The sequence below is a fragment of the Moschus berezovskii genome, chromosome 14 (assembly GCF_049115385.1).
Source record: "Moschus berezovskii isolate FMDL1 chromosome 14, NW_MosBer_1.0, whole genome shotgun sequence".
Taxonomy (NCBI): Eukaryota; Metazoa; Chordata; class Mammalia; order Artiodactyla; family Moschidae; genus Moschus; species Moschus berezovskii.
The window spans coordinates 35,473,725-35,487,157 of NC_142473.1; the positions used below are offsets into that span (position 1 = coordinate 35,473,725).

At 49.7% G+C, this 13,433-nt stretch overlaps 1 protein-coding gene across 7 annotated transcripts in view; it reads left to right on the forward strand.

Moving 5' to 3' along the window:
• Positions 1-13,433, forward strand: part of GRIK4 (glutamate ionotropic receptor kainate type subunit 4) — a 392,975-nt gene that overhangs the window by 41,476 nt on the left and 338,066 nt on the right. For all 7 annotated transcript variants that reach the window (XM_088843015.1, XM_088843018.1, XM_088843016.1 and 4 more), the window contains exon 2: positions 12,120-12,251. In XM_088843015.1, coding sequence (XP_088699141.1) covers positions 12,170-12,251 — 82 coding nt within the window. In that variant the 5' untranslated portion in view covers positions 12,120-12,169. The remainder of the gene's footprint in view (positions 1-12,119; positions 12,252-13,433) is intronic.

Sequence of the window (13,433 nt, forward strand, 5' to 3'; positions counted from 1 at the left end):
GAAGACAGGGCCTTACTTCCTGCCAACAGTGTCTGAGACGCTGGAAAGACCGATGTGTACATGAGCTGACCACGTGAGTGAGATGGAACCCGGCCAAGGGAAGGGAACTCGCTTCTGTGACCCAGCCACTCTCAGGTCAGGATGAGCTTCCTTATCGATAACAGCTAGAGTGCTGTCCTCTGGCTTTGACCTCAGCGGAGCTGGAGATGGTCTTCCATCACAGGTGAGTCTGTAATAACCCATCTCTGGCTGCAGATGGTTAAACTCAAATGCATCTCCCACCCCCATCCTTGTCTTCTCCAGGCTACAGAGCCCAGCTCTTCCCACATCTCTTTATGGCAGTCTGCAGTGCGCACAGCCTTGCTCCTAGGCTTCTGCAGGGCAGCCCCTCTCCTCCCAAACACCGAGACAGAACCTGAGCGAGGGAGGGAGGGCTGTGTTTGCCTGGAGGTAATTAGGATGCTGTCCTTTACAGCAGTTTCTCTCTCCATCTTTCTCCCCGCTCACTGTATTCCTCTGTGGAGGCTCCTGCGAGGTCTCTCTGCTTTAAATGTGTTCCAGACGGCTCCACCACTGGGCTATTTTCTTTCAAAGCCTCAACTCACGTGGTCTCTGCTAGGAGCTTGGCTCCCCAGCGCCCAGCCTGGTGGCTTCAGATAAATGCCAGGGACATTTTTCACATTCCAGAGCCAGTCTTGACCTCCATACCTGACCCAAGGATCCTCTTCCCATCTCTCACGGCTCACCTCAACTGGTGGGTGATTAATTCTCCCTCTTCTCACCTCTAACCACCTCCTTTGCCATAGAGAGGAGATTCGGATGCTGTGGCCTCCTCCCTTTTCTGTGAAGGATGCTCAGTCCAGTATGAGTTTCAGGAGGGCAGTTGACTGTGGATGCAGAGCCTTATCCTGGACTTTGGAGCAGAGAGAGACTGGGGATGCCTAATGAGAGGGACTCACAGAAACACAGCAGATTCAGAGAGAAGGTGCTCCCAGCTTTCTAGCCTCGTGGGCTCCCTGCCATTTCCGATGCTCGTGGTGCAGCGTTCCACCAGTGCCTCTAGGTCTCCTCCGCTGTGCTGTTTCCTCTGTCTGGCTCCTCTCCTCCCTACTCACCCCTGTCCCCTTCAAAGAACCTGGCCAACTCTAGTCAAACATTTTAACTCAACAAGGCCTTCCCCTCTGACCACGTGAGGACCCCACCAAACACTCTGTAGTAGCCTCTACTTTCCCCCCACCATCTGTCATTATGGCATCTAGTTACCTAGATATGGATTAATATCTCCTCCCCAGACTGTAAGCTCCATCAGGGCAGGGATTGGACACTGCCTGCCACCCAGTAGGCACTCAATAGAAATATTTGTTGAATGAATGAAGTATAAATCATGTAGTGGTATTAAGTCTAGTTTATGCTTGGGCTTCCTAGGTGGCGCTAGTGGTAAAGAACCTGCCTGCCAACGCAGGAGACACAGAAGACACTGGTTCAATCCCTGGATCAGGAATATCCGCTGGAGGAGGGCACAGTAACCCACTCCAGTATTCTTGCCTGAGAAATCCCGTGGACACAGGGGACAGATACAGTGCATAGAGTTGCAAAGAGTCAGACACAACTGAAACGACTCAGCAGGCATGCTTTGGCCAGTCTAGTGTAAAGGAAAAACAAACACCAGTTCTTTTTAGAAAGCACTTCCCTCACCTACAACGTAATTCTCCAGCTATTATCTCCTTTGAGTCTCTTAGCAACCCCGAAGGGCAGATGGTGGGAGTGTAGTTTCCCCATTTCACCAAAGAAGAAATGGAGGCTCTGAGAGGTTGAGAGATGGGTCTGAGGTCACACAGCTCTCCACCTCCAGCGTCTGCTTTTTTTTCTCCTGTGCCAGGCTAAATCTGAGTGAGGAAGGAGGGCTGACTCTTCAGGGAAAGGTTCTAGGTGGGGCTGACTTGGAGCAGCATTTTGGAGGTGAGAGGGCTGCGGTTTAATCTTAGCATGAGGCGTGGGAGGTCGTCTCATTGGGAGAAGATGTGGCTGTGGTCCAGGGTGCCTTGGATGGGATAAGGGAGGGACAGGAAATTCACATTCACTGATTGCATTACACCTAAGATCTCTCGCAACAGCTTTTCAAGGGAGGCCTCGTGTCACCCATGGTTTATAGTTGTGGAAATGAAGCTTTTAGAGGTTAAGTAACTAGCTTAAGGAAGCATAGTGACAGCTGAGACTGGAAATCAGGGTTGTGAGCTCTTTGTTTAGACGTGGATTGAGTGCTTTGGTCTGAAATAGACACGGAGAGTGGTTTGGAGGGGAAGGCAAACTGGGGGTCCCCCTGGCTCTCTCATTAGTGCCCAAGAATTGGGAACCGCTTCCACAGTCGTGTGTCCTGAGTGCTGGCAGATACCTGCAGTGGCCCTGCTCCCTGGACGTCCTCCCGTAAAGTCAGGCCCAGGCAGGTCCAGTCCTTCCACTTCAGTTTATCCTGATGCGTCAGACCTGGTCCAGCTGATGCCAAGCCTCCCTGGCTGGTGTGCCATATTGTAACTCATCACAGACTCCTGAGAGCGTCTCCTGATAGTAAATCCTAAAGGCTGAGGACATCTGGGCCGATCGTTTTGCCAAAAGACCCTCCTAGACTCGTTCCTGTGGTGCTGGCTCCCCCGTCCCTGATTTGGCAAAGTGTGCAAACGGACCCAGATCTATTTGCGTTCCTCGTCTTCTTCAACACTGTGATAGTCGCTGTCATCACATTCTAGCACTTCCTCAGGTACCACTGTGTGCCAGATTCTGGGGTACCTAGAAGAGGCAGGTGTAGAGAGCAGTGGATGAGAACGGGGTGCTGGGGCCATGGCCTGGTTCTTCCACTGATAAGCTGAGTGACCTTGGCAAGTCCCATTCGACCCCTCCACCTTTGGGTTCCTTGTCTGCTGGGGACTGGAGGGAGGATGAGTGTCTGCCTCACAGAATTCTGAGGAGCATTACATCTTAAATAGTACTTTGCACATAGAAAGCAAATGTACTTAAATATGCATGTTTATTTATTTTTGGCTACCCTGGATACCTTGGACTGCAAGGAGATCCAACCAGTCCATTCTGAAGGAGATCGATCCTGGGTGTTCATTGGAAGGACTGATGCTGAAGCTGAAACTCCAATACTTTGGCCACCTCATGCGATGAGCTGACTCACTGGAAAAGACTCTGATGCTGGGAAGGATTGGGGGCAGGAGGGGAAGGGGACGACAGAGAATGAGATGGCTGGATGGCATCACCGACTCGATGGACATGAGTTTGAGTGAACTCCGGGAGTTGGTGATGGACAGGGAGGCCTGGCGTGCTGTGATTCATGGGGTCGCAGAGTCGGACACGACTGAGCGACTGAACTGAACTGAACTGAACCCTGGGTCTTCAATGTTGTGCGTGGGCTTTCACTGTGGTGGTTTCTCTTGTGGAACATGGGTTCTAGGTGCACAAGTTTAGTTGCCCCACAGCTTGTGGGATCTTCACAGACCAAGGCTCAAACCTGTGTCTCGTGCGTTGGCAGGTCGATTCTTAACCATTGGACCACCAGGGAAGTCCAGAAAGCAAATATTCAGTAAATGTTACCTGTTCTCATAAAGTAAATTTCCTAGAACTGCAGAATCTCAGAGTTTAATAGAACCTTAGAGATCATTGGTCTGATTCTCTTATTTTACAAAATGGAAAACTGAGGCTCAGACAGGCTCAGAGCTAGTGAACACCCAGGCCCCTGACTCCCAGGACAGGATCTGCATCCAAGCATCACATACTTGTTGCCAGGGAGACGGGATGCTTACACATGTTGCCCACTGTATTAGGTCACATAGGATGACTCCCCAAGGAGGCCACATGGCTTGGGGTGCCACCCCACTACCTGCACATCCCATCCAAGCTGCTAGCTGCTGTTGGGAGTTTCTCTCTGTTGGAGGAGTCAGAAGAGCAGAGAAGCACACGTCCATTTGTCTTGAGGAGGCTGGAGCATCGTGAGGAGTAATCAAGATCTTGTTGCCCAGAGTCTAGAGCAAACCTGTAATTAATCTGGCTGCCCCCCTGATTTCCTTTGTCCTCCCACCACCAAGCACTCTCTAGTGCCTGTCAGCCTCCTCTCAGACCCACCCCAGAAAACCAGGATTGATGGTGTAATAGTCCTATGGGGACGAGAGAGACCAGCGGAGGGACCGCTGACAAGTCAGGAGAGGAGAGGTCATTTAGCACACCTGGGTCAGGGAGTCTAGACACTGTTTGCTGTGGAACATGAGGAGCTGTGGGTGGGCAGTGTCTGTCTGTGCTTGTTAACCAGTGTGGGTTGAGAGTCAGCACACATTCGTGGAGCTTCTATTCAGAATGAGCATCATAACAAATGTATCAGGAAGATACATGCCAGAGAGCTGATGCTCCCCTGCCTTCCAGGAACGCACAGTCTGGAACAGAGAGAGGGCATCAATACGTGCAAGTTAAATAACCATGCATTCATTCTCTCATTTCTTGCTGTTTATTTGTAGCGGCATTGCACTGGGTGCTGTTCTAGGTGCTGAAGGTGTAGCAGTGAAGAAGAAGGCTCTGCTCTCATGGAGCTTCATTAAAAAATACAAGCACCAGGGCTTCCCAGTGGCCTAGTGGCTAAGACTCTGGCTTCCAATGCAGGGGGCCTGGGTTCTGTCCCTGGTCAGAGAACTAGATCCCACATGCCACAACTAAGACCCAGCACAGCCAAAATAAGTAAGTAAAAATAAATATTAAAAATCTTAAAAAAACAAAATACAAGCACCAGAGAGAGGATCAGAGACATTGAAGTCTGAAAGAGACAGGAGAGGATCTTCTACCTTGAGGAAGCAGAGCAGTCTTGAGATGCTGAAACAGTGGAAATTAGGTACCCCCTCTGAAAAAAAGTGGGGACCTCTTATCATCATATTAAAAAGCAGAGACATCACTTTGCCAACAAAAGTCTGTAGAGTCAAAACTATGGTTTTTCCAGTAGTCATTTATGGATGTGAGAGTTGGACCATAAAGAAAGCTGAGCACTGAAGAATTGATGCTTTTGAGTTGTGGTGCTGGAAAAGACTCTTGAGAGTCCCTTGGACAGCAAGGAGATCAAACCAGTCCGTCCTAAAGGAAATCAATCCTGAATATGCATTGGAAGGGCTGGTGCTGAAGCTGAAACTCCGTAACTTGGCCACCTGATGGGAAGAGCCGACTCACTGGAAAAGACCCTGATGCTGGGAAAGATTGAGGGCAGGAGGAGAAGAGAGGGAGCAGAAAATGAGATGGCTGGATGGCATCACAGACTCAATGGACATGAGTTTGAGCAAACTCTGGGAGATGGTGAAGGACAGGGAAGCCTGGTGTGCTGTAGTCCAGGGGTCTCAGAGAGTTGGATGTGACTAATTTCTGGTGTTTGGGTCAGGAAGCATCCTGGGCAGGTAAATGCTGAAGCAGAGATGAGACCGCAGAAGCCTCAACTGCCGGTCTGATTCCACAGCACGTCTCATGGGGCAGGGTGCACTCGGTGTATGGGGTGATGCTCCCTGTGCTGTGCAGGTGAGGGCTGGAGGTCTGGAGCAGGAGAGCTGAGCGTGCCCGCTGGAGGAGCTGCACCTGAACACTAAGTTTTCTGTCTGGGCAAGGACTCTGAAAGTAACTCACTAGGAAATAATTCACACCCACAGAGCTTTTTCCATGTCTATAACCTGATTGAATTGTTTCATAATTTCAACAGGTATTTTTGAGGCTTCTCTGGTGGCTCGGATGGTAAGGAATCAGCCTGTAATGCAGGAGACCCAGGTTCGATCCTTGGGTTGGGAAGATCCCCTGGAGGAGGAAATGGCAACTCACTCCAATATTCTTGCCTGGAGAATTCTATGGACAGAGGAGCCTGGCAGGACAGTCCATGGGGGTCATAAAGTGTTGGAAACCAGTGAGTGTCTAACACTTTCACACTGTGGGCCAGCCTGTGCTAGGCACTGGGGATGCAGGTGGAAAATTCTTACGTGTTCCCTGCTCTCCTGGTGCCAGTCACCCGATGAGGTAGGCATTCATATCCCCATGTTACCAATGAGGAAACAGGCTCCAAGGGGTGGAGCTGCTCAGGAGGTTCCCTCCTTAAGGACCACAGCAGATCTGACCTGGCCTCCTTCCATGCTGGGCCCTAACTGTACACTTGTTAGGGTTGGCATGAGTGCTCTAGGGTGTCAAGAACAGCGTTCTCAAATTGCCTGGGAAAGATCTATCAGAATCCTTCAGAAATTAGAAGGCATATTTGGACTGCCATATTAGAAGCCTGCTTTGGACTTAAATTCTGCCAGTGCCTTTGTATTTAACTCTAGTTGAATGAAGAGCCTGGGGTCTGTGATCTCATGGGGTTAGATGGTCTTCAATTTGAACTTCAGCCCGGCTGGTTTAGTTGCATGACCTTGGGTTAGTGATTGATCCTCTTTGAGCCTCAGCTTCCACATCCGTGAAGTGGGTATGCAATATCATCTTATAGAGTTAGTATAATAGCCATGAACAGTTAATTACTTTGAACAGTACAGGATAAGCATCTTAGCATCACTCCTCCTAATGATTCTGTGAGGGTACTTTTATCATTGGTCTTCCCTGGTGGCTCAGTGGTAAATAATCCGCCTGCCAGTGTGGGAGATTCAGGTTTGATCCCTGGTTTGGAAAGATCCCCTGGAGAAGGAAATGACAACCCACTCCAGTATTCTCACCTGGGAAATCCTATGAACATAGACCCCCAGTCCATGAGGTTGCAAAGAGTTGAATATGACTTAGTGACTGAACACAGACATATTTCTATCATCCCCATGTTGTGAATGGACAAGTTGAGGTTTAGAGACGTTAACTCACTTGCTCATGGTGTACAGCCACTACATGGCAGTGCGGGTCTCATCCTGTGTAAGAACTGTGACTGTCAGTCCAAGCCCCAACCACAGAAGTAAACAATAAATGTTTCCCTCCCCTTTCCAGTGTTCTTGCCTGGGAAATCCCATGGACAGAGGAGCCTGGTGGGCTACAGTCCATGGGGTCACAAAGAGTCAGACACGACTGAGAGACTAACTTTTCACTTTAACTTTCCTCCTTTCAACATATATTGACATGACGATCCTATGCCTGGATCTAGAGCGTTCTGTCTGCTTAGATTGTTTGTATTAACTATAGTGAATGTACAAAACATGAAACATACCAGTTAGACTGAGAATTTGTTTCATCTTGGTATAAACTCAGAAAATGCCTTTTGACACCATCTGTTCATTGATTTCATTCAGCCAATACTAATAGAGCACCTACTGTGTGCCAGATAGTGTGTTGGTGCTGGCCACAGTCCCGGCGTCACGGTTGACAGTTCTGTGGGGAGACAGGAGGCATTATCATGAGCAGAGTATGTGTCCTAACGAGGAATTTTCCAGATGTGGCAGCAGCAGATGGGAAAGGGATCACAAAAAGCCTCAGAGGGGAAGTAATGCAGTGAGCCTGGAAGACACAGTTCTCAGGTCATCACGGGGTGAGACTGCAGCCAGGCAGAGGGTGGGTGCTGCGGCAAGCCGGAGGTGGAGCTCTGCTGAGGATCAGGGGCAGTGGAGTTGGGGGTAGAGACAAGAAGACAGGAACCAGGGCTTCCCTGGGATCAGTGGTAAAGAATCCTTCAGCCAATCAGGAGACTCCGGTTCGATCTCTGGTCTGGGAAGATCCCACATTCCATGGAGCAGCTAAACCCGAGTGCCACAACTATTGAGCTTGTGCCCTAGAGCCTGGGAGCCCCAGCTGCTGAAGCCCATGTTCCTTAGAGCCTGTGCTCCGCAACAGGGGAAGCCACTGCAGTGAGAAACTCATACCATAACTAGAGAGTACCGTCTGCTCACCACAGCTAGAGAAAGCCTGCAAAGCAGTGAAGACCCAGCACAGTCAAAAATGTAAAACAGAAAGAAAGAAAGAGGAACCAGATCTTGAAGGGTTTATCTGTTGGAGTTAAGTTTGCCTTTGATTCTCGATGCAGTGGAGAGCTGTGGTAGACTTTGGGACTGGGGTGTGTCATTATCAAGTTCACAGTGTGGTAAGAACTCCCGGCTGCTCATTCAGGTGGCTCAGATGGTAAAGAATCCATTTGCAATACAGGAGACCTGGGTTTGATCCCTGGGTCAGGAAGATCCCCTGGAGAAGGGAATGCCAACCCACTCCAGTATTCTTGCCTGGAAAATTCCACGGAGCTTGGTGGGCTGTAGTTCATGGGGTCGCAAAGAGTTGGACACGACTGAGCAAATAACAATTTTTTTTCACTTCTGGCCACTCACTGGAGACACAACAGAGAGGGAAGGACCAGAGGGAGAGAGATCAAGACGGCTGCTATTGCAGAGTCCTGGCTGTTGCTGGTGGGTGTCTGGACTGGAGCAGGTTGATGGTGATGGAGAGAAAGTGATGGAGCTATTGGAACTTGGTGACTGAGTCGATGTGGGCTGTGGGGGAGCAGAACGCTACAGTGACCCTCTGCTGTCTAACTGGGGTGACTAGTGGATTGCGGTGTCATCCCCTGAGAAGGAGAATGTAGGAGGGGAAACAGATGGTGGGATCGGTGGAGAGGAGCCCTCCTCTTTAGGATGAGGTGTGTCTGGAGGGCTGTGGGACGTCCAGGTGGAGATTTCAGGAGGCAGCCATCTCAGGACAGGTGTTCTGGACTTGAGATGCTGATTTAGAAGCCACACCATGCCAGTGGTAATAACTCGTGGGTGGAGGTGGAATTCCCTAGGGATGATGTTAGTGGGAAGAGGGGCTGGATGCTCTATTGCTAGAAAAAAGTTTTATCCTTAAATTATGAAAATATTTTCAGCTGGTAAAGGCTATGCCATTAAGTTCTAAGACCAGATTCATATAAATTGAAAGTAAAACCTCAACTTTCCTTGTGTTTTTGGATAAAGAATCCAGAAGCTTCACAATCTGCTCTCATATGCGAACAGGTACGTGACAGAAGACTACACAGTGGAGTCTGAATCCTGGCTAGCCCTGGCATTCCCTAATAACAGCTGTGTTACCTTGAACTGGGCACCTTTCTTGAGTTCAGCTTCCTTGTCAGTAACAGAGCTTGTTCTGTGATTAAATAAGATAAAGATAATGGAAAAAAATTTGCAAACCCTTGTGCTTTACCAACTTGTGTCATGATGGTGCTTTTTATTCCTGTAAGGTTTGGGGGGAGATTATTTCTCATCACTTTGCCCAAGAGCAGCTGAGGACCTGAGCCATTGTCCTTACATGTGGTTTCCAGGATCAGCCAGCCTTTGGGGTCATGAATAATGGCGTCAGGCCTTCATGGATTGAGTGTAGTTCTGTCATCAAGTAAAATTTACACAGGCTAATCTGACACCTATTTAGCAGTCTGCATAATAATTATTGTGCAGTGGGCTGACCAGGCATAAATGGAAGGCATTTGACAGAAACGATTATATTTAGTATTACTTTTATATAGCCTAGCAAGATTTTTACGGTTCTTCCATCTTTGACAGCCTATTCATTTTCCACTCAATGCGAATTTATTGAGGCTGTAATATATGCCAGGCACAGCTCTGGGCCCTGAGATGACAGAGAAACAGGATTTCTGTTCTAGCCCCACCTCCACTGAGCTTGAATTCTAGTGGGGAAACAGTCACTCAACAGTCAACCTTACCCACAATGAATAAGAATGCCAAGCTTCCCTTGAGATCATGGTTGCTTTCATCTCTTTCTGCACTAACACCCATGAATTAATATTTGATTAATTTATTTGGCTGCATCATTATTTGGTCTTAGCTGTGTCATGTGGAATCTAGTTCCCCAACCAGGGACTGAGCATGAGCCCCCTGCATTTGTTGTTCAGTCGCTCAGTCGTGTCCAACTCTCTGTGACCCCGTGGACTGCAGCACGCCGGGCTTCCTTGTCCTTCACATCTCCCTGAGCTTGCTCAAACTCATGCCCATCGAGTCGGTGATGCCATCCAAACATCTCATCTTCTGTCATCCCCTTCTCCTCCTGCCTTCAATCTTCCCCAGCATCAGGGTCTTTTCTAATGAGTCAGCTCTTCTCATCAGGTGGCCAAAGTATTGGAGCTTCAGCTTCAGCATCAGTCCTTCCAATGAATATTCAGGACTGACTTCCTTTAGGATGGACTGGTTTGGTCTCCTTGCTTTCCAAGGGGACTCACAAGAGTCTTCTCCAGCACCACAGTTCTTCAGCACTCAGTCTTCTTTATGGTCCAGCTCAGGCCCCCTGCATTATGAGCGCAGAACCTTAGCCAAGGGACCACCAGGGAAGTCCCAACACCAGTGAATTAAAAAACAAAGATTCTGAGCCTGATTTGCCAACACCAAAGTTGTCTTTGCTCCAATCTTTATCCTTTATTTCCCTCTGTCTCCTTGCATCAGGCAGTGGCTTGAGACCTTCCATCCATTAAACAAATATGTCCCATGCACCTATTGATATAAGTAGCCTCGAGGGATACAGCAGTAAGCTGGGAGTGGTCCAGCCCTGGAGAAGCCCACACTGAGCCCAGGTGTAGACACAGAGAGACAGGGGCAATAGAGGAAAACATGTTGCCATCAGAGCCACTAGAGGCTGCTAGGAGCAGGTAGAGAGGCACCCGATTCTGGCACCTGCAAGGTGTGGGGGGAGCGCACTCCAGGCAGAGGGGCGGAGTTGTGTGCAGGAAGATGCAAGGTGCTGGGTCAGGCTGCAACATGAGCTGCTGTTGCAGCTCAAGGGGGGATGTCATAAAATAGAACCTTTACCAAGTGTAACACACATACACACATACAGAAAAGTGAGCATTATCATCAGTATATATACAGCTCAACTGATTTCACAAGCTGAGCACACTTTGCTTAGCATCTGGAATGAGAAACAGGACATCACCAGCATCCTTAGAAGAACCCCTGTGGCCCCTTTTGGTCACCACCCTCCTGCAGGGCTCATCACTAACTGGACTTCTTATAGCACACGGTGGTTTTGTCTGCTTTTAGGTAGAATCATGTGGTAAATGCTCTTTTGTGCCTGGTTTCTTCTACTCAGCCTTATGTCTGTGAGATTCATCATGTAGGTGCATGGAGCTGTTGACTGTTCATCTTCATTTCCAAGTTGTATTCCCCTGTGTGATTGGACACTACATTCCTCCACCCTGCTGCTGGACATCTGGGTAGTTTCCAGTTTAGGGAAATCCAAAGAGTGCCTCTGCGAGCATTCTAGTATGTCTCTGGTGAGTGTATCACACATTTCTACTAGAAATACCTATGGTGGAGTTGCCGGATATTAACATGTGTGTAAAGTTCTAATAGACCAGTTTTCCACAACAGTTACGTCAAGTTACATTCCCAGTGACACCGTAGGAGAGTTCTAGTTGCTCCACATCTTTGCCAACACTTTGTAGTTTTCTGAGGCATTCTGGTGAGTGTATGTTGTTGTTTAGTGTCCGACTTTTTTTGTGACCCCATGGACTAATCCTGCCAGGCTCCTCTGTCCATAGGATTTCCCAAGTGAGAATACTGGAGTGGGTTGTCATTTCGTTCTCCAGGGGATCTTCTCAACTCAGGGATTGAACCTGCCTCTCTTGCACTGCAGGCAAATTCTTTACCACCGAGCCACCAGGGAAGTCCTGGTGAGTGTATAGTGATAACGTATTGAGATTTATAATTGTATTTTCCCTAGTACTTTTCCAAGTGTGCTCCAAAACTTTTGGATATAGTTGCTAGTGAAATGTTTGTTCTAGTCTTTTGCCTATATTGGAGAAGGAAATGGCAACCCACTCCAGTATTTTTGCCTAGAGAATCCTATGGACAGAGGAGGCTGGTGGGCAGCTGTCTATGGGGTCGCACAGAGTCGGACATGACTGCGCGACTTCACTTTTCACTATGAATCATTTGGCCACAGTCACACCGCCTGCCCCTGATTTGATGGGGGTGAAGGTGGAGGATGGCTTTAGAACCTGAGGCAGAGGTGGGAAGGCAAAGGCCTGGATCCGGCCTGGAGCTCCCCCACAGGCACAGGGGTTCGGGGAGGGAGCGTCAGTCCTCTTCACTGAGGCTGTCCACTCGGGGAGGCCGCTGTGCTGGAGGGGTGGCTCCCAGCACGGGGACTCACGCACTTCTCCCCCTCCCCCGCAGAGTTATGTCATGCCCAGACCAGTGGAGGGCTCCATGAGGATTTATAGAAGATGCCCCGCGTCTGGGCGCCTTTGGTGCTGCTTCCCGCGTGGCTCGTGATGGTCGCCTGCAGTCCACACTCCCTGAGGATCGGTAAGCGCTGCCCCTGTGGCACCCTGGGGGCAGCCCAGCCCTGGGCGATGCCCTCCCACACCCAGGTGTCTTCCGGGCACATCTGACCCTACACTGCCCTCCTGAGTTTGGCTGGGGCAGGGGTGGCAGTGGTGGGGCAGCTGACAGGTCCACAGCTATGATCTGCTCAAGCTGCCCTGCTCTTCTTGTGATGAAACTAAGGATTCTGATAAGTGTCTCTTACAGCCTGTGATGGACTCAGGATGGGAATGACTGGGGGCTTCCAAATCCAGGGCTAGAACAGAACACAGCTCATCTCTTCTGTCCTCTGATCAATCCCAGAAGTCTTCCTGGAGGCTGTGTTCTGATGAATTGTTCTTGGTGCCCTTGACCTGGCTGCTTGGCAGGGCCTTGGTGTCTGCTTGCTCTAGCCTGGTTCTGGGAAGGAAGAACGGGCCACTTCAGGGTTGTATGTCCACCTGCTCTGTCCCTTGTCCTTGCTGCCATGGGGGTACTCCTTCTAGCTGTAGGCAGGCACTGCTATTGCTGGCCCATCAGCACCCCTGTGCCTGGCCGAAGGCTTGGCTCTTTCCAGGGTTCAGAAATGCCTGAGAAATCAATTGCCTCCCCTACCCCTCACACCTGCAAGACTGAGCAAAGCTGCTTAACTCAGGCATTGCTGTTAAGCAGTGGGGCAGTGGTGATCCGGGTATTGGGAACACGGCTCCAGCTGCAGAGACAGATAGTCCAGTCCAGCAGACACTGTGTGGTCAGCTGATGGCCTGGGACAGATGTGGGGTGTTGGGGACTGGGTTGTGTACTTGTGTATGGGGGAGGGTGTCAGTGTGGACAGGTAGTTGGGGCACAGCAGTGAGGAATCCAGGCAGGTGTGTTGGTCACAAGAAGACCAGTCCAACAGCGGGACCCCTGGGCAAGGCCAGGCAACAGCCTTAAAAGCACCTAAACACCAGGTAGGTTATCTAGGCAGGTGCCCACCGAGGCCTCTCTGTCTAGACTGGGGTGGGGATGGCGAAAGTGGATACTATGCACAAGGTAGGATCTGAGATCCTAAACTTGAACCTGAAAGGGTTAGAGGCTGTTTGAGAATGAAGACTATGATATAGAATCCCAGGGACTTGGCCTAAAGGTCCTGGACTCCTCCACTGCAGTTAGGACTGGTTCTAAGGCCCCAGAGGTGGGCAT